General features: G+C 41.8%; 1 protein-coding gene across 1 annotated transcript in view; it reads left to right on the top strand.

Annotated features, from left to right (window-relative positions):
* The window catches only part of hs3st1l1 (heparan sulfate (glucosamine) 3-O-sulfotransferase 1-like1), a 31,719-nt gene extending 10,055 nt beyond the window's left edge, over positions 1-21,664 (top strand). The window contains exon 2 of the mRNA XM_084374742.1: positions 20,160-21,664. Within this exon, the coding sequence (XP_084230868.1) occupies positions 20,331-21,272 (942 nt within the window). The 5' untranslated portion in view covers positions 20,160-20,330 and the 3' untranslated portion in view covers positions 21,273-21,664. The remainder of the gene's footprint in view (positions 1-20,159) is intronic.
* The last annotated feature ends 385 nt before the right edge of the window (positions 21,665-22,049 follow it).

Below are 22,049 nucleotides of genomic sequence, written 5' to 3'. Positions count from 1 at the left end.
TCAGTTGATAAAATATTTGTTTACTCATTCTAATCTGGTAATTATATCATCTGTTGTTTCCACTAATCTACAGTATGTGTGCAGCAGATGTTCAGCACATTTATAATCGAGTGTTTAGTGTTTGACCAGTTAATAATCATAAGCGGAGATAATTTCGGTATAAGAGGATAGTGATGAATATTTGCTTTTAGTTATTTATCATCGAGGCGAACAAGCCAAAGAGAAACACATTATCTCATGAATGGGATTGAAGCAAATGACAGTAAATAAAGCACAGGCTGAGACGATGTGGAAACGATTCGTGTGTATGAAGCTTGTTTTTTTCTCCCTGTTGTTGCCAATATCTCGCCGTTAAAGAGGACGACTCATGTAAACTGCATCTTGTCCAAATCTGTGTCTGTGTTCCCATATTCATCTATCTATATACATTTACACACTTACTACTCTTCCCTTCGGTGTCAGGTAAATGTTTCGTAGCATGCATGCCAAACATATGTTCAATTTATCTGGTGCATATTCCATTATTGGAAATGCTTTTGCTACTGGGGCTCTGCTACTCGTATTTGCTCATATTTTAGTCTCGCTGGGGAGCAGATAAACAGATTTGTCCAAATTTGCGCTCTGCAGTATTTATCATACGGTGCACATCAAGACCAAGCTTTAGCATGGGTCTGAAATGTGTTAATACAGATTTTTGGGAGGATAGTTTTTACATCATATCCCTACATACGATAAGATCTTTTTGTTATTTCGAAGAGTGAGCGTGTGATAAGAACCGTCCCAGTTAACAGGATATTTCAGGGTTAGCTCGGGCCAATAAAAATCACAGATTTTTTTCGCCTTCACCTTCAGAATGACTTTTCATCACACGGCTTCCTCTTTACATCATATCCCCTTAATAAACTGCAATAGGATTACAAGGTGTAGGCTGTGATCTGCTCCAGAGGTCTGGAGCACAGTAGGGATTAGGTATGGCATTTGATGTCAGCTTCCAAGGTTTCAAGAATAATATACCCTCCTCATTTCATCACTATATGTAGAAAGATACAGAGAGGGAGGTTTTGGACATTGTCCGTGATAAGTGAGCTCAGGTTTTCTGGTTTGTAGCTTTGTAAGGAAACGAGGGGTTGAATTACTGTTGTCACGATACTGGAGTTTCTAGCTTTGACACAATACCTAAAAAATACCACTATTCAATATGAGGAAAAAAATGACACATGGGCGTAGAATTTTAGATTTTTATTAAAAGATAAATATAACAAGGCTTGTCTATGGTATGCTGAGCACAACAGCATCTGAGTCAATTTACTTCTTGAATATTATAATAGGAGATATATTTAGAGCTTGAATGATTAGTCAGTTAAGGGATTAACTGAAGTTCAATGAACCCACCATCTTAAATGTGAACATTTTCTTGTCTCTTTAGCCTCCTAAGGTACCATTTCTATTACTGAGTTTTGGACTGCTGATCGAACAAAACAAGCTATTTCAATAAGTCTGCTCAGGCTTGAGGCGGTGTGGTTGTGTGGTTGGCATTTTGCACCTTTTCTGTGATTTTATAGAATAAATGAAATACGTTTAGCCCCTTGAATAACCAGTGGAAACAGAAACAGACTGGATTCTCAGTCATCCTTCATTTTCCAGGACATTTCCTGCCTTTTGGCAAACAAAATAGCAATGAGTGAAATTGAGGTTCATAGGGAACTATTAAACCTTGCTGGTTAGGATCTCAGTGATGATGGTGAGTTGAATCTATAACCATTACATTTTGCAATCAATATTAACTTCATTATGATAAGTTAAAGCAAAAAACTTCAGTTGTCGGTAAGGGAGCAAAAGGCTCAAAGAACAAACCAGAAATAAATGCAAGGAAACGGGAAACAAAAGTTGGAAAACCACAATGGGGAAATGGGACAGGGAGACTTAGATAGACAAGGGTGATTAACTAATAGACCACAGGTGAGAAGTGACAAAGGGCAGGAAAACAGACAAAGGGAGGAAATGAAAACCAAGAATGACACATTTCAAAATAAAACAGGACATAACAAAACCAAAAACTCAATCCATGACATTGGGTCGGTAAATTATCTAGAAGCATTTTTGTTATAATTCTAGAGAGCCTCTTAACATCCCAACAAGGATCAATAAATCAAATTGCTTTGACAAATAAAATAAAAGAGTCCAGTAACTGTGGCTGTTGCAGGTCTCTAATAAACCCATAAACCTTCTCAATTGGTCCGTATCACTGAACAGACTGGACATTCATTAAGATGATATTAGGTGTTTTCTTATATGTTAGCGAGACATTGCTTGTGTTTACATGCTTGTTTGGCATTTTGGCAGTTAACAGAGTTGTTTGTTTATGTATTTATTAGTCTTTAAAGCTAAGAGAGCATCTTGAACGTAGCAAACTGCTTGCTAATTCCTCTCCCAGCTAGCAGTCTAGTCAAGCAGTGCGTTTTGATGTGGTCTGAATCGAGGCTCTGAGGGGAGGAGGTGGGATTTTTTTCTGTTTTTTTTTTTCAATAGTTTCAATATTTAGCTTGCTTTTGCGGGTTTCTACAGTCTGACCAACCCCAGCTTTAAGTGTATATGAACATTTTATCCACCTTATTCCTAGCCCCTGTTATGAGTGCTGAGTGCAACATGTGATGTGAAGTGGGGATGTATTGCTCTGTTTTTGTCAAAAACAAGAAATCTGTTGTTGTTCCTACTTTGCTCTTCAAACCACTGGTATTCCATAAGGTACGTCTGTTTTTTCTCCAGTGGGTGAAGGCACCACTTTGAATTGTATTTGTGCCGTTGTGTACTGATGATTTGCAGAGCAGCAGATGCAGTTGCACCGGTCTGTGATTTAATGCATAGAGCACGACACATGGGAAAACTCATTGCCCAGCAAATTAAACCATTACCTCCCCAGTTGGAGTTAAATATGGAGAAATGACTCATTTAATGTCTGATTACTCCCTAATACAGCCATCTAAACAATGGCAACCACTCATTCCCACAAGTAAATTCTGCCTCTTTGCCAGATAAGGGTGGCAATTGCTTGTCAGGGTCACAATGAAGTTTTATTAAAAGATGCGCGCTAAGAACGCAAAAGAATTCATCTGTTCGGATTCATTATGAGATGGCTTTCTGGTCTGAAGATTCATCTTCATTATCCAGCCGAGCACCGGGCAGATAACACTGCCTCATTTGCTTTCCGAGCTTCAATTTTCCCCCAACGATAATGCAGCATCTCTTTTGTGTGGCTGTGGTAAAGACAAGCAAGCCATTTTCAATATGCACGCAGGATTACAAAGGTTAATCATCAATTTAAAGCTAATCTTTGTTAAATACCAATAGAAGCATGGTGTGTGCTCGAGACAGATATAATCAGGCAAACCCCAAAACAATCCTCCATCTAAATGAAGTGAAAGATGGTTAATCTAGGCTTTACAGCAGGGGTTGATGAGCGAGGAGGGGGCGGATTACGTCACACTTCTCGATTAATGTTCCATTGTTCCACCGATTGTTAACTTTAGTTGTCTAAACTTTTGGGCTAACATCAGAAACCGGGTTTCGACTCAGGTTGCGAGGGTCTCCAACAGAAAACACTTAGAGGTTAAGTGTCTTTTCAGCTTTGAGGAGTCTGCAGTAGAGAATGTAACTCGCACGTATCTCCCCTTGCTTCATTGTTGCCATGGAGTTGAGATAATTATGGAGTTTTAAAATTATGCAATCAAGAACGAGATCCCTCTCCCCCCCGTCTGGGAAAATGAGTAATTAATTTTCTCATTTTTTCTCAGTTAATATGCAGGAGACTGGGAACACAGGATCCTAGTCATTATCAGGTCTGGTCTGGTGAAACATGTCTGCCAAAGTCGGCTAATTAAAAGGTGTGCTCGTTCTCTTCCATCCTGCCCTGTTCATATTTGTCAAAGGTGGCACTTCATGATATCAGAACAAGACACACTTTTTTTCTTAAGATGTTAGGTTCATTTTGTCCTTGAGGTTAAGTAGTTTGGTTTTGTTGGTTTTAAAAGTAAAGTTTCACATTTTGGTCAAACTTGTTGTCTAATAAGATCAGCTCAGGACAAAACATTGCATTTCCTATTAACCTAAGCCCTTTAAGTCTCTTGGGCTGGAATTTACAATAATGGGAAATAGAATCAGCTCACCTTAATGGCTGAGGCAGTAATTCCATTGACAAGGTAGACTCCTTTAATAAAGATAAGCCCCCAAGAAAATCAATAACCTGAACTAATTTCCAAAGGACTCAGGGTTGTCCAGACAAACACAGAATTCGCACCTAACCAAACAGGCCCCACAAACCCATCTTTAAAGGCCTCTTCTTATTGATATTGCTTCGAGAAACAAACCGAGGATGTTCTCATCTTCCCTACAAGACACAGTAACAAAGCGGGCCGGGACGAGTAATCCTGGAGATGCCCTTTCTCTGCTGCTTTTTATCCCCCCATTAGGCCGCCGATGCTGGGTCCACAAACTTCTCTAATTAAGAATTCGTCTTCAGCAAATTCACCCATAAAACGGCCCTCGCTGCAGAACGTGGGGCGATAAAAGGAGTTATTGGGCCTGCGACCTCCTTTGCCTCTTATCTCCCATAAACACTTCAGTTGGTTTTACAGGGCCATGGAGGCGGCAGAACGAGCAATAAGCCAAAGGGGAATAGTGGGGCGACTGATGACTTATTCATGAAGAACGGCGCAACAAGACGGCACGGATGAAATTGACAGTGAGACGTCCTCGTACTATAAGTTGTTATGTAGTTCTGATAAGACTCTTCTTGTACTTGGAGTTGATTAATCTTTGGCCCGGGCTTCGTTTCCATACGCACCACAGTGATGTTTTTAAGGATAACATACTCGTGCTCCTTTTTCGGAGACCTATAAAATTACACTGCATACTCATTAGCTCGAGCACGGCTCCAACATTAGCTTGTGGGTTTACTATCACACCAGCAGAGACAAAGCTCTGCTCTGCTATGAAAGTCACCCAGCTGAAATGACATGATGTTTTATTCCCTCTATCTTCTTAACCTGATTCTGTCACACACCCAGAACTGCACATGCACGGATATTGTCATTAAGTCGCAGACAGGTCTTTTCAGCTGTTTAAACGAGCCTGAATTCTTCGCATGCGGCTCACCTAACAACTCTTGCTTTTCCTTTTCATGTGTATTAAATCCAGTTAAAGCCAGGGATGTTTTTCCTTTTTTTTTTAACCACACCTCATCTCAGTTTATGCACGCTCCGGTGATTTAAACTGATGGCAAATCCCACCTCGCTATGCAGGCTGAACACAAGAAGTGTACGGTAGGATTGCATTTAAACTGCTGCCAGTGATATGTTTGCCAGAAAGAACAAGAGGAGAAAGTCTAAAGTAACAGAGAGTGCCAATACTTGTGGTTAGCCTTCCTTGAAAATGTCTGTAAACAGAGCCTCGCTGGTGGAGGATGCTCGGCTTAGAAGCAGATGTAAGGCCCAGCTGGCACAGGAGTTTTCATTTCCTCTTCGGCACAGAGGAAGTTCTGCACAGAGGTAAGGCCGATGAGCTGGCCGGAACCACGTAGTCAACCGGGTGAAGGCAAATGCTATAAACAATGTAATGATAGAGCTTACGGAGCTATGATGGTCCACATCCTCCCCCATCTCTGCCCAGTCGGACTTCTGAGGCACTCTCTGCCAGAGAGGCACAGAGTAGGCACGGGGAAGTGGAGCTGGAGATTGTTATTATAGATAAACACTTCCCGTACGATCTAGTTTGCCCTGTGTGAAGGAAATTACAAGGATGTTGCTCCAAAGTTGAGCACGAGGCAACTGATGTTATTTGCCTCTGAGGTGCCACCGTGCGCAATCACAAACTGTTCTCAGCGTGGCTGCATACGATGCTGAGGGCAGTTCAGTCGATTGTCACTTCAGGAACACATTTGCATTATGCGTAGGGCTGGAACTTCATTGATTGGTTGATCGATAGAAAAGTTTGTTGGGAACCGTTTGCAGTTGTTTGATTCAAAAATTACAATTTTCTGACTCAAGTGTGAAGATGTGCTTTTTTGTGCGTCTCGCGTTATCTTAAACAGAATATCTTTGGGTTTTGGGACTGTTGGACAAAAAAACAAGCCATTTGAGTAGGGCTGACCCAAATGCTTCGAAGCTTCTACTGCCATGGTGGTGGACATCCATATCGACCTGTGGCCTCTCAGGTCATCAAGCCTCAAAATTAAACAATCTCCTTCAGATTAGCTTTAAAAGTTTGTCTTGTTGCTTTAGTTGCCGACCTTACTGCTCACACACTTGCCTCACCTCTCTGTTTCTCTCTCCTACTGTGTGTCTGCTCTGTTGACTTTCTTAGCAGCGGTAAGAACTTTATCAAGAAGACCTGATAAGATCGGCCAAAAATTCCATTTTCACAACAGCAGGTGAGCCGTGTCGGGAGGAAGCTTGTGGTTAAATATATATCCTAAAAACTAAACTAACCAAACTATCAGAACCAACATGACGCCAAATTACATCGCAACAACCAGGTGCACTTACAAGCTTGTATGAAGGAACAACATAAACCGGATGACCAGATGAGTATGGGTGAAATGCGATAGGGGAGTTGGGGGTGGGCGTGGTCATGTGAGTCGTAATTCAACACTGAAATAATTTTTATCCATGAATTCAGCTGTCTGTCATTAGGAAAATGAAAACCACAATGACTGTGTTGGATGTAGCCCCGATGGATTGTTTGATTTCCCTCTGTAATTCCTTTTTAATTCAACAATGTCATAACGTCACACTCACAGTAGCTGTTAATTGATTTGTGGCACGACTGTACACAGCTGAGAAAACAACAGCCAATGTTGTAATTCGGGACCGTCCCAAATTTTTCAGAGACGGCTGGTTGCCCTAGGCATAAGAAGACTTACAATAGGAGAGGTCCACTAGTTAATTGATCGCGGATTGCGTCGTTCTCTTGGATGGATACAAAAACAAGAGAGTTAAACAATGCTGTAATGGGTCGGCAAAAAGATACCTGTGCAGCCGTTAATATACCACAGCAGCCAGCCCGCGTAAAGTCTATGTGTGGGAAACACTATTTGACTAATCGATAAAGAAAATAATCATCACTTGCAGTCTTATTTATTTGTAAAGTTATATTCCAAAAGACTAGAATATTTTAAATTCAAAAGTCAAAGTTTCATGATGTCTGTCTAAATGTACCATGATTTATCTCTTTTTGATTCGTCTCTTCAAGCATAGGTTCGCAATTTTCCAAAGTCTGTCTTAAAACAATCGGTCAGGTGCCCGCAACAACACTGAAACAGGTTTTACATGCAATAATCTCTCTTCCTGTTCATACTGACCCTCCTTAATGTGTTTCCAGTCTAAGTGATGGGGGACAGAAGTCACACGCCTCATTAGAGCCATGTTTTCATCCGATATTAGACTCTTTTTAGTTTCTTCTCTCTGTTTCCCTGGACAGCATTTCCCTCTTGAGCTGCAGTGGAAGGATAATAACAAAAACAGTTTTGCACTAAAAGACTAACCTTTGAAATATACCCACATGATTTCTCTAACTTGGACTGCCGGAGCATCATATTAACTCCAGATAAACATTAGATTTTTTTCACAAAGCGATGACTGGGGATTTTGTTCCTATCACTTACACTGAAAGCACATTAGGTCAAAGATCCTCTTAACAGCCAGAACGAACAGAAGGAAAGATTACAACAAGTAAAAGCTTCAGTGTTGCTGTGAGTTCACACTGTTTTTAGACAGACATAAAAAAAATCTGAACCTGTGCGAGATGAAAAGTTGTCTGATACAAAACGCAATTCATTAAAAGGATGACTTTGCAAGGTTGAAACTTCTGCACTGATAAATGACTAAGCCACCTCGAGCCATACAGTCCGATCCCTCTGATCGTGTTACGATCAATGACCGGCATGTGAAGCGACAACTTGAATTACTTATGCAGATGAGGCAGCTCGATACTGTGAAAGTTCCAGTTCAAGGTCATTTTCTGCGGCTAAATGACATCTCAGAATATGTGTCGCTGTCGGTGTCAGTCTGATACTCTCCCCACTTCTGATCTGCATATCTCACAGTTACGCTTGACTGATTTTGTCATTCACACGCACTGCACAAACAAATGAAGCTAATCCTGGTTGTAGACTCATGTCGCAGTCAAGTCATGCACGCTGGGGGTCAGTTGATAGCTGCTCCCTGACTTTCTCCAACTCGAGCTCACATTTCTGAGCCGTCTGTTAGAAAGGAATGATACACTGCTTTGTTACAGTTCAATTCAGTTCAATTAAATTCAAAGGTTCATTTAATAGTCCTTTTACAAAGGCAGGGTTGTGGAACGAAATGTGAGTTAAAGTCTCTTTACGCTACATAAGAAAAAGAACTATTTTTTTGAGTGTGGAGGATTAATTGAGAAGTCTCACAGCCTGAGGAAAGAAGCTGTTCTGCAGTCTGCTGGTATGACGGCAAGTACTTCTGTATCTTTTGCCAGGCGGCAGCAGGGAGACAGACTGTGGCTTCAGAGCGTGAAGAAACAGTGTCGACATCATGACAAAGACGTCTATGTATTGTGTTGCAGAGATATCTTCTAAAGTTAGCGTGCTAACCAGTTAGTCCCGGCCCGTCCTGTCTCCTAATAACACTGTGTTCCTCAAGAGGTCTGATAGCACCTGCAGTTTCAGCTGGGACATGTAAAAGTTTTCTTATTCTGATAGTAAACAAAAAAAAACTCTCAAAATGTCAAGAAAGGACACATTTTTACACCAATTTTCCTTAATAAAGAGAAAATACAACTGTACACAGTCTGAATTCAACTGAAACAAAATTAAGCTGAGTTTAATTGCTTCAATATCTCATCGTAAAAGAAACTGAAAACTCACCATCCCAGTCTTGGTTTTTCTTTCCGCAATCCCGTCTAGCTTGGTCGAAATAAATCCTCAATTCACAGAGTAAGATGTCAAAATATTACAGCTCAAGATGCCATTTCACCTGCTGCTGATTGCCTGACTCTCTCTTGCTCCTCTGACACTGAACGCCTCTCCTGTCCCTGCCCATTGTGTCTTCTTGTCCCTGGAGTCATAGACCTGGTTAGAGCCTCTGTCAATCCCCTCCACTGTATCCCCTGTCTTCAAACTGGCATCTGTCACTCACAGAGGCCGTGTTCAATGCCAGTCTGGTGTCGAGCCGTGTTCACTGGGAGGCAGCGGAGGTGTGACGAGTCAGTGACTCCCCCGTCATCCGAGGTTGCAGTGTGGGCACACGCCAGTCAGTTAATAGGGCCATTTAGCTCCACGGCTAACTGACTTACTTGCTAAAGTCAGCTTGGCGCTACAGCCAAAGACAGCTACAGCAAAGAGTATAGTGAGCAGCAGTAAGCGGCTTTGCTGCCCCCTGTAGCTTTTGAGCTACCTTCAAATGTGGCCATTTCTTCCAAATCATACCTGTAAGACCTTTTTTTCCTTTCCATAAAACCTGTTTAAAAAACCCATTGACTTGGGCAAAAAGGCTAACGTATTTACAGTTTTAGTTCTCATTCCTGCAGCACTCTATATGTGTGTTCGTGTGTGTCTGGGTCATTCTCTGTCTCTCAGGTTGTGGCATGTTGTTAGGCGAGTATTTTCGTCCCAGCTTCTTCTCCTCACGGATACCATCTTCTGCTCACTATACTGGCTGCATTGTGCTCTCTCCTTTGTTTACTGTATGTGTGTCGGTGATCTCCCGCTGCTGCAGCAGGGCGCACCATAACAGCTACTGACACATCTAACTGTATAATGCCTCGACCTCTGATGCGAGCAAACACAGGATGCCCCTGTGGGAAAGGCTTTAAGTTGAATGCATTATCATCAGCTCGCTAACTGCAGCCTGGTGTTGAATCACTTCAGAGCTTGGCAGCCAACAGCACATCACAGAAGGTCCAAATACGGAAGCTCGAGTTCTGCAGCGCTGAATACATATTTGTTATGGAGGGAAAACACTGGCAGATCTGTAGCGTTCGCCTACCAATAGGGTGCTGCTGTGCCAGAGCTGGAGAGGCTTTCCAAGTTATGTACAACTGCACACACCAGCTGTAGTCTGGGAAATAAACATGAGATATCTAAGTTGACCTCCTGGAAGAAAATACCAAGCCCCTAGTGTACGTACCTTAGTTAATATGTATTATGTGCTTTGCCCTAGAGTACAGCTTTCACAGCGCATAACTCAAGACTTGGCTCAGGTGGGATTACACTGGATGTTTTACTCAGTGCAGTTTTTTAGCCGTAAGATTGATGCCCTTTAATAAGCAACACAACAAGATCGTTAAAATATCTAAACATTGTGCGTTTTTCTGCTCTTAACACATCACAGCGGTGATGTCTTTGTCAGCACCCAGCAGGCCTTCCCATAGTTTTACTCATTAAACTATTCATCAGAAAGGTCTCATCAAAGATTAAGAGTATCCTCACAGTTCATTACAAGATGCTCTGCTTTTTATTTGATGAAGTAATTCATCCATAATGTATGCGTATATTGCCGTTTGCAGGATGCCTGCGAGACCGTGGCGAACAGCATCGGCTTTCTGAAGGCTCAGGCCCGAGGAGAGAGAGGAAAGTTGGCGCATTTGTTTTGATTAAGTGTGCGTTTCAGAGCGTTCCCTCCGCGATGAGCTGCAGAGCAATTACTTAACATGGCGGAGATCAGACTCATTGTGAGGACTGGGGAGCGCGTGATGGGAAAAGCATGATAAGAATTACAGTAGCATTAAATTGGTGGAGCAGAATTAGCTTTATCGTAGCGTCGGTGATGAGGAGGCGATTGCAGCGGGGGAGATGCTGCAGAAAGCATAGGTGCTTTATCAGAAGTGGCAGGCTGAATGAGGATCATCAGGCCACACTCTGATTGAATTCCTTCTCATAGTCTGTTGTTGTTTCGGAACGACCACGGAACACTTCCCTGAGTGAGTCAGCGTCCCTGGGATTGGTTGCCTCCACTCATCCAAGGGTGATGAGCAAGTCAGCCTATTTTATCTGGGAAAATGCCTCCTGGGAATCCAGACAATGTCAGTTGATGCTTGAAATAAATCTCAGAGCATTGACAAATGTCAAAGCTAAACTGGAGGAAGCCTGGGCCGGGGCATGCAGCGGGGCAACAGAGATTGCTACAGCGATCCTGTGTCAGTTGAACAATGGTGCGTTTGGGCTGGGTGATGCCATGGGGGAATGACAGTTTATGGCTGGATGCAGCTTTGTTTGACCACTGTTACTTCTGCAGAAATCAAGAAAACCGACAGTTACATCTTCAATATCACAGACTAGGGATGTCAACGATTAATCATTAATCTGTTAAGAATTTAACTGATAGAAATGTATTAACTGACAACCAGAGATGGCCACAGATACCTTGTCACAAGTTACAAATACTTGCTTACCAAATATGTCAAAATAAAATTAGTACGAGAAGATGTTTGAATTAAAATACCAGTAATTTGTGATCTATCAAATACAAGAAGTACGTAAGCCCAAAACTGATATTTCCTCCATTTTCCTGTGATAACAAGTTGAATTTTATTTGTTTTCTCAAGCTCACGACGATCAACTAGCTGTTGTAGTTGACTGTTGTTCTGAGACCATTTTCTCAAGATCTCGAGAAAACAAGCTTTTGTTATCCCGAGATAACGAGATAGATTAATCCGCTATCACAAGAAAACAAAAGGTTGAGCTCCTTGATTCCTTAAAGCTCAATCTTTATTAGATCAGCAGCGCCATGCCAGCATGCATACGCAGCGTCTTAACAAGTGTAGCAACTGATCCAAGCTGAAAATGTCAGATTAAGAGGTACTCATAATTAATGGCAAAAAATTAATGAAAAGGTCATGTAGTTTGTTTTGAAAATCCCCAAAACCCGCCCCACAGAGCAGTGTGTATGTGATGGTCTGAACTTATGAATCTTATGAAGTCATTCTCTCTTGATAAATTGTCTCGGGGAAAAAAAACATTTGTTATTCTGTGATAATGACATAAAAAACTTGTGAATACCGAGAAAACCAATAATAAGTCGTTAAGTAGCCTCCATATGGGTCGGATTTTGTTGGTCCAGTTGTTGAATAGCAGCACACAGGAGATCTATAATCAAAATGAAATCATTATTTAATGTAATTTAGTTTATCTCTGACCCTTCGATTGATGGACAGCTCTATCTACTCTATCTTGTCTACAATTTGCACCCCTGTCATGTTTCAGCAGTGTGATGTGTCGTTTGTTGTTACATGTCTTTATGCAGATTCTGCCAATGTATCATACACATATATTCGTTTAGGAGACGCGGGCCTTCATCAAGTTGGGTGCTTCTCCCTGTGCACAGATGGCAGTGGGCAGAAGGATTGGTAATTGGAAGGGACTGCATTGCACATTGAATCATCCTGCAGGAAAGAAAAAGAGCTGAAACGATCGCTATACTGTGAAGGTTTAACTGGACGTATAGAAGATCACGGTTAAAACACTGTAATTAGCGCCCGGGGCGGCGTGTGTCTGGGTGCACTCGCAATTGGCAGATTCCCGCTACTTGAGGTCCGTAATGAATGCCTCTGCTGACATGTGGGTGTGGATTAGGTCATTGTCTTACTCATATGCTCCCGAAATAGCCGAATATTGCTTACCATCAGAGCCGCGGCACAATTTCCTCTCGAAACGAGTAAATGTTGTCCCTCCATCCTCGGTGTCACTGTTTGAGATGCTGCTGAGGTGTCAGATCGAACCGTCTATATCAATATTAGATATGTCCTAATTATGGCACAGAGCTTCTCTCAGACTTCTCTGACTCAAGGTTGAAAGCAGCTTTCCCTTATTCATCCATTCAGACAATGAATACTTTGATTGCTGCAATTGATTCGGCCAAAAATAATTCATTATTATTTAAGATAATAGGTTTCACTAATGAAGCCAATGTGGTTTTTATTCCTGAGCTTAAGAAAAAGGGTCTAAAGACAGAAGGTGTTGTACTTGAACAGATTGTTAAGCCTCTTGAGGCAAATTATTATTTAAATATAATCTGATTTGACTTGAATGAAGAAAAATATGAGCCAAAGATCACATGTATAATCACTGCACAACATGATGATAAGACATTCATTGAAAATTGATTCCTAAATCAGTTCAATTGACAACTTGTTGTTGATCTGCTGAAATTGATGTTATGTTCAGGAAGTGCCAAAATTATATACAATTAGTTCGTGGTGCTGATCCACCAGGTGGCCCCAGAGGAGAGTGTTATTGTGACACAGGTTCCAGTCGAATTGCAGTGGTTAACACTCGGTTGCCAGTTTATTTGGTACATGCAGTCTAATAGAACAGTCTTGCAATCAATCCGACCTTAATGAGGGTTATAATGTTCAGTTTTGCGATGGTCATTTTTGGAGCAGGTGGTTTGCTGTGCCATTGAATTGTATTTTGTTAGCTGATTGGTGTTTCTAGTATTCTGTCCAGATCATTTATATCAGTGAGCGTATATTAAATAATAGAAACATCTCTGTATAATCTGCTACAGTTCAACAGCAGTGCAACTTACATAATGCAGTTAAATCAACACCTCTTTGAAACAGTCTCAGTAAAAACTGCACTGGGTTGCAGCAGGAGCATGTAAGTTCTCTCCTACAGTGTGTCGGGGTAAAGTCGACAGTAGAGGCTTAACTGCTTGTTAGTTTGTAACTAAGGCTGAAATTGGTTGCAAAACAATTACTTGGGGCCAGGGAGCAGCAGTATACCAGTTTGAGCAATGATCGTTATCTTACTGTGTGCATTTGCTTATCTACTGATGTATTGAACGATTGAATTGTAATATATTAGTGTTATTTAAATTATATACATTTCAAGCCTCTGCCCAGGTCCAACAGTCCCCTTTAATTTAATCAAGGTCTAATCCAATATCAAATAAAACAGATTTATATCTGCTAGATCTGGATTTTTATTTGGATCTGCATCACATTTTTCTCACTCATAGACACCAGCCTCCTAAATACACCAGACTTTTTTCATCAATCTCACAATGTTAAGAAAATGTCCATGGATCCGTCCCTTCATCCAGACCAAAAGTTAATGGGCTCTATTCTGGACTGAGACCCATCCTCCATCAAAGATTCACAGAAATCTGTTCAGTAGTTTTTGTGTAATCCTGCAGACAAACCAACAAACAACACAGGTTAAAACATAACCTGGTGGTCGTAATAAATGTTTACTACTGTGATACCTTAATATTAAGATAGTTACAGTTATGGGGAAATCTCATACCATTGCATCTGTATTTGGGTTATAACCTCACTAATGTGGATGTCAAGTCATAACTAAGGCAAGTGGCCAATCAGTGATTATTATTAGAGCTCCATTGTTATGGTTACCATGCGCATTAGCCTTCTAGCTTGCATTTACGTCTTTGAACACTGAAATATAACAATAAGTACGGTAAGTCTACTGGATTGCTCTGTTGCAAAATAAAGGTACAGTTAATGAAATGTGTCACTGTGAAGTCAAACAGCTGTTTGTAGAGTATAATTCTGTGATGGATTGCAACTACCTCAGGGCCTTGTGTAACTATTTAGGTGTTACTAAGAGTTGTGTTGTAATTTATGTTCGTGGTACTTTCACATTTGTAACGCATAAAGCACAACTTATAATTTACGTGATAACTAGCCACCTTGGGTTTCACAAATATGAGTCAACAATTCATTAGCAGAGAGACACTATAGAACAAATCACAATGTTTGTTTGTAGTAACTTGGAAAAACCCTGCATCAAGCACCAGCCATCACACAATTGAACTGTTATTTTAAATTGTATGAATGTATACATCTCATTCATCTAAAATGCATGTTTAATGCTTACATTTAAAATACAACAATTTCACTAACATTAGGTTGAAGACCTCATTTACATGTTGGGCGACAGACTAAAGAAATTGGTGTATCTTAAATGTTACAGTTACGGCTAAAAATGACAGCAGACAAGATTTCACAAATCTCCACAATGAAAATCACCCGGAAGTGACTGTCATGGTGATTCGGTTTATATTCTCTCCCAGCTGGTGGACAATTATTGCAGTCATCATGGTGACAAGGACAGATTCTGTGTAACAAAGCTAGATAGAGGAGGGGAGACTAAGACACGTTCACATATTCTGAATAGTTGCCTAATTCTAACATGTGCTAACCAGTGCGGTCGCAGCCTCCACTGTTTTCTGGATGGGCCACTGAATGCCTCCACAGGCCAGTTAGGGGTTAAATGCTTTGCTAACAGGCAACTTAGTCGGGTGCACCTGTGTAGTAGTTTCTTAGTAAGAGGAGAGCATTACTCATTCCCCAGCTTCATTTTCCTGTCTTGCCTGGAGGTTGAAAGTAGCAACTCTCTGTTCCCAAGCTGCCACAGCCTCCAACCTATTTACACACCAGCAAGTGGCTGTAATGCACCAGTAATGTGCATAGATGGGACTTCTCGCTCATTATTTCTTCACATCGTGGTCAAGCTAGCTTTGTGGGAGGATTGAAAAGCTCGGCGGTGCTCACGGTGTCGCTTTATAATCCCTTGCATGCTAATGCAGAGCATTTTCTCAGTGTTCTGGATGCTTAACACATGGCTGGAAATTAATATTGTTACTGGTTCTCTTCTGGAGTATAACTCATGTGCCCCAGAAATTGTCTTGCTTCTCAAAGCAGAGAGAATGGAAGAAAGGATCTTCTCTGTCTCATGTTGTGGTACTAGAAATTAATAAATTGAGCCAGAAATCCCACTGTGAACCAAAATGCATCCATAATTTAAAACCCATCCTGTATGTGGGAGTACAGTCTCAGAGTTACAGTTGGATGTGTGTGGGTGGGAAATATATTGTACTGGGTTTTTGAGGGCCTGTTAGAGAGAATGGCTGAGAAAGAGATGAAGGAGCAAAGGGGAAAGTGCAGAATAAAATAGAACGAAGGTGAATACTTTCGGCATCCCAAGTGATAGTTTTTCGGTGGGAAGGGTCACTGCATCTTACGAGAGATCATCTAACAAGGCCGTGAAAGAGAAACAAGATGGGAAAAAACAAGAGGATGATGAAGGGGTTTTTCTCTGCACTCAATTCTACTTCAGATCAGTATTTCTGTCTCCAAGTGTGTGTGTTTACGTGTGGAAATTCATTAAAATATGCGACCACGGCATAAAAAAATCAATGTAACAATGATAAATACTTTCTACTTCCTCATTTGAAATCAATCAATTTAATAGCTCGAAAGCCACCCTTTATAATCAAGCTTTATTGCGGTAATAATTATTTTGTACTAATGTCTCTAATGAGCGGCCATTAAAAAAACAAAGCTGCCCTGTTCAATACCTGCTGCCTGCCACTGTTAATGGCAGGGGGCCCGGCTGAATATGAATGAGGGTTTTATTCGGTAGATGTATAGAAGCTGTTTGGGTTAATTAGTGAGAGCAGGGTTTCCTGTGGCACAGAGAACCTGCGGCGCCCTCCTCTTAGCCTGGTGAAGTTTAATGACTAGTGCGGATCTGTTGGCTGTGTAGTCTGCCCAGGTGAGAGGCAGCACTTCGGCTCCGGTGCCGACAAGTTTTAGAGCTTAGATAATGGTCGGCAAGTGCAGCTCTCGTGTGTGTGGGTTTCTGCATCGTGGGTTCAAGTGGGAATGCGGTATAGTTTGATTTTGTTACAAAGGCGATCATGCCTCTGTCTGTCTGTCTGTCTGTCTGTACGTTCTCATTTTTTTCATATTCAAAGTCAAAGAGGGCTGGAGCATACGCCAGTGTTCAAGCCAGGGCGACATCTTGATTCTTGAGCATATCACTGGCCAATTGCAGAGCTAACAGTTCAGTGAAAGTGTGGTGAAATTGGCGAGTCTCCTTTGCTTTCTGTGTCAAATAGATCGCCGCTCATTCCCAAACTGATTAAATTCAAACTGCTAAATAAAAAACTTGTAATTTAGGAATAAAGTGATCCAACAATTTATCTCCAGACACCAACTGAAATAAAATCTGTATACTTCACTGTGACTGGCATCATTTCTTATTTAGACTAACATGAGGTCAGAGGTCACCCGGGCACTAAAAATGGAATCAGCGTCATAGACATGTAATGAGAACTGGATGCATTGTCTGAGTTGGGCAATCAAATGATTTAATCTTGTGCCTTTTCTTGACTTTCCCAATGTTATTGGACTGAATGGGTCTAATGATATGCGTCACACTCAACCGTTTTATGGTGCTTCTTTCACAACGTAAGCTTATGGGAAAAAATAGGTTATAAGAACTGTATATTTTGCTTTAAATTATTTATTTCAAATTATTATTAAAAATATTTATAGTTGTGCCCACATTTCACCACAGACAAATGTCACGTTGCCAGATCTGGTCTGACTGCACCTTCATGCTTACACCAACAGGGGATTAAGGTGGTTCACCTGTCCCTGAAGGAAATGCACAGAAGCAAAACATGCAAACTCTATACGCAAAAAAGTGACCAGAGCTCAGGTTTGGGTGTGAGGCAGCCACTACACACTCATGCTTTATCTTACTCCCAAGCCTCAGTGAGGCCACAGATCTTCTCCGCCAACCTGTGCTGTGTTACCTTCCTCTGGTCCCACTGTTCAGTGGAAATAGTCTCGGTTAAGGGGTCTGCCAGATAGCGTGGCTGCCGTGCGCTGAATGAAAAGCTGGAAAGATATGCATCAAGTGCTGAATAAAGCAATAAGGCCCAGTGGAATGTGAAACAATGGCTCCTTCCAGGTGGTGGTGTGCTGTGAGAGGAGTGGGGGGAATTGGATGAGACAGAAAGCTCGTCTGGCTGCCTGGCTGTTAGCATTGGACTTGGCAGCTCTCTGCCAGGGAAACGCTGACAGGCAGGCGCGCCTGTCACAGCACATAAGTGCCTCCTTGCACAACCCCGGGTCCTGTAGGGCAGGTCGACTCTCCTGCGTTCAGCTCGCAGACCCAGTCCCACACTCAAGCCACAGATCGCAGCGGAGAGCGGGGGCATGTGTCACAGCCTTTATATGGTTGAAAGACTCTGTAAGGTGAGAGAAAGGCCACTGGTGACATCGTAGAAAAGTGCTCTGCACATTGGTTGTTATACTTCTCATTTCCCTCTTTAATTAGAGGGACAACTTCTGTGAATAGGTCTAGTAATTCTGCACACAGACTTAATTACCAAACTATAACAGTTGGTCAATAAAAACAACTGAGAGAAACACATTTGGATATTTTTATATGCCTCATGAATGGATGATCCTCAAGTATAATTACTGAGAGTTTCAAAACGAAGATGTTAAAAATAACTTTCATATCAATTTGTAATGAGAGTGTCTCACAAACGGGCTCTTATTATCTCAAAATTACTTTCTTTTACAACGGTGGATCATTTGGGAATCAAACTCATCATTTTATAACTGTTACCTTGGTATTTTACTGTACAAATGCTCTGAGGGTTGGGTAAGATGAAAATGCCTCAGGAAGATATTTCATCAGCCTTTCTTCAGGAAACGGAACAGCTCTTTCTTTTTTTCTTTTTTCAATTCACAATTTTCATTGTGAAAAAAGTTGTACAGAAGACACTGCTAAGACAAAATCTACAGAAAAGTGCCGCCTCTTTGCTACTTCAAAAGCCACTGGATAGCAAACGTTTTTATACTTCACTGCTTTCCCTTTCAAACGGCACCACGTCGTTTTGGAGAATAAATTAAAACTCAGGATTTTTTCCCCATAACCGAGTAAACAAGCTGCTCTCAGAGGAAAATTAGGTCCCCAGAACGCTGTTTGAAGGTGGCAGGGTCCGCCAAATATAAACAAAGTAAAACAGTGTGAAATTGTGTTGTCCTTTAAGGTCAGATGGTTTATTCGGTTTATTCAGTCGTGAAAACGAAGAGAGTTTGTTTATTTAGTTTGTTCAGGTCAGTCAGGTCAATCAGTCAATGAAATCTTTTTTTCTTCTGATTAAAATGTATTCCCCAAAACTACGCAGTGCACCTTTAAGATGTAGTTACAGTAAAATCCCTCTACAGACGGTGAAAATGTTAAGAAGAAACTGTATTCACATTATGTGTTATGTATTTCCAGCCTACAATATAAGAGAGAAATGTGTTGAACACTAAATCTATCTGCTGTATGCATCCAGAGCAGTACTTCATACCCATGTGTGTGTGTGTGTGTGTCAGTCTGTTCCCAAGCAGGGGATATATTAGTTTGTTTAGATTACCTTACCCTGACCTTTGCTGTTGAATCTGGATGTTTGCATAGCCCGGCCCTGTTGTTTTGACTAACACAGAGGAGCACCAACTCTTTCAGCTTGTTCTCCCGGTGCCTTCACCGGGAGAAAGACTTGTGGTTTTTAAATTAATTCTGTGACATTTACAAAAATTGTTCTGCTATTTCAGCTCACAGCTTCTTGAGAAACATTTTTAGCGCATGTGATTTCAAGTTCTGAAGAAAACAAGGCAATTATTAAAACTTTAAACAGCCGTTATATTAAAGAGTTAAAAACACGAGACGGTACATTTTTCCCATGGTTTTGAGCGTCTCTTCAGCAATATTGTAAGTCTAATTTAATGCCCTAAATCCTTCTCCCTGTGTTTGCTGAATTTCATTGCCCTAGTATTGATCTTTCTTGGCATGTATAGGAAATCAAAGTCACCTAGAAGTGGGAACTCATCTGATTTCCTGCAATAAATTTATCTTTATAAGTCTCCGAATGCCTTGATTTTGATGCTCCGGGGGGGAGATGTTAAGTGTATTGATTCTGGTGTGGATTCTGACCTGGTAGAGGAAGACAAAGCTCTCTGGCCTCGTCTTCTGGCCTTGAGCCACACTTGCATATCTCCGACACATTTTCTAACGAGCTGTCTGGCTAAATGTTTTTCAGCCGAAGAAATTACAGTATCAATTGGAAGTGACTTTATAGAGTTAGAGGAGAAAGCAGATGGGAAGAGGGAAGATGAAAAGAGATTCAAAGAAAGATGAATTGAGATTATCCTTTTGAGATGATACACTCATAACAGACATGGATTGTATTTATGGCTGGATTGCTTTTTCAGGAGAATGAGGAAAGTGCCATTTCAGTATAATACAGACATTCATTCTGCTTTATATGCCTGAAATCTGAAAGCCTTTTCTTCTTTTTTCTCTTTGTTCTCCACTACAGATGTGCTGTGGACTGCCGATGATTTCTCCTCCTCCTCCGGGTCAAATTCAATGGCAGACAAAGACTGCTCTCGTTACCACTGAGCTCAGAAAGACAGATCGTGTCCGAAGCTAAACCGCTCTCCTTTTCTTGCTTCTCTCTCTTGGCCACCTCGCTCTTCATCCCATCACCATGGCGTGTTTCCTGACATCTGCCTTTCTTCTGGTTCTCCAGACGTATGCTGCCCCGTCTGAGTTTGTCCAGCCTGGGTTTGGCATAACGTTGGACCCCATGGACCTTGATGCTGGACTACCAGCCAATGTCTCTGAAGATGTGCCCTCATCTCCACCCCCAGGGACTAGTAAAAGAGCCCCTCATAGTATCATCATTGGGGTACGCAAGGGGGGCACAAGAGCGCTGCTGGAGATGCTAGACATACACCCTGAGGTTGCCGCTGCTGCCACCGAGGTGCACTTCTTTGACTGGGATGAGAACTATGCCAAGGGCTTTGAGTGGTACCGCGAGCTGATGCCCTACTCTTACCCACATCAGATCACAGTGGAGAAAACTCCAGGGTACTTCACCTCAGCCCTCGCACCAGAACGCATCTGCGCCATGAACTCGTCCATAAAGCTGCTATTGATCTTGCGAGATCCAGCCGAGCGGGTCATTTCCGACTACACCCAGGTGTACTTCAACCGGCTGGAGAACCACAAGCCGGTGCAAGCCATCGAGAACCTGCTAGTGCGCAATGGAGCTTTGAATATGCGGTACAAGGCCATTCAAAGGAGCCTCTACGACGTTCATATGCGCAACTGGCTGCGCCACTTCCCCCTGGAACAGATACACATCGTAGACGGGGATGCTCTCATCCGTGACCCCTTGCCAGAGCTTCAGAAAGTAGAGCGCTTCCTCAACTTGCCCCCAAGGATAGTTTCCTCCAACTTCTACTTCAACCAGACCAAGGGGTTCTACTGTATCCGAAGCGATGGTCGAGAGCGCTGTCTGCATGAGTCTAAGGGACGTCCTCACCCAGCTGTCAACAGCACCGTCCTCCAGCAGCTCCGCACCTACCTGCAGGAGCACAACCGAACCTTCTTCAGGCTGGTGAAACGTACCTTCGACTGGCAATAAGGAACCCGGATCACAAATCGGACTCAAGGGAGCCACTACCTTGTCTGTGACGAGGTCAAAAAGAGGGCATGAAGCACTTTACAGACCTGAGATTTAAAAACCCCTCTGAATAGCCTCTTAATAACTACTGTTGTGATCTCTGGTTTCAGCAGAGCAGTTCTATATTCACACGATAGGGTAAAAAAGAAAAAAGAGAAAAAAAAAACTGTAACTAGAGGCATAAGATTAAATGGAAGAAACTCCAAGCTTAATAAGTCATTCTCTCTGTGCTGGAAGCGTTTAAGTGATCAAATTGCAGCGAAAACAAGTTTGTGAAACTGATGAACTTTTTTTTCCTCTCTCTTGTTTGATATTCTTGTTCTTGATAATAAATTGTTCTGCTTTCAAATGTACCAGAAAAAGTGGAACGTTTCTGTCTCTCCGTCTCATTTCATTCTGGTCATCAAAAAGCCCCTGAGCCCGCTAACCTGTGTTATTTAGAGAGTATACTAAGGTAGGCAGAGGCATTAGAATAAGCCTTTGATTTGCTGTGGTGGAGAGTAGACATTAATGCAAGGAAATGTGTACCCTGGAGCAGCGCTTTAGTAGTACAGGAATCACTAATGGCTTTGGACATTGAAGGTAGCCTGTGCCTGCAGCTAAATCAGTCAAATCTCCATAGTCAGCACACTCAAATCCGGGGAGCTGCTGTTACGTTTGGTTGTGGCTCTGTTCAACACTTTGCACAGGTGTTAAATGTAGTCATTAAATCATAGCCCTAACAGTGCTGTTAAACAT

This window comes from Pagrus pagrus, assembly GCF_965226575.1.
Source record: "Pagrus pagrus genome assembly, chromosome: 15".
NCBI lineage: Eukaryota > Metazoa > Chordata > Actinopteri > Spariformes > Sparidae > Pagrus > Pagrus pagrus.
The sequence above is the reverse complement of the archived record's forward strand: the minus strand, read 5'-3'. Positions and strand labels throughout refer to the sequence as shown.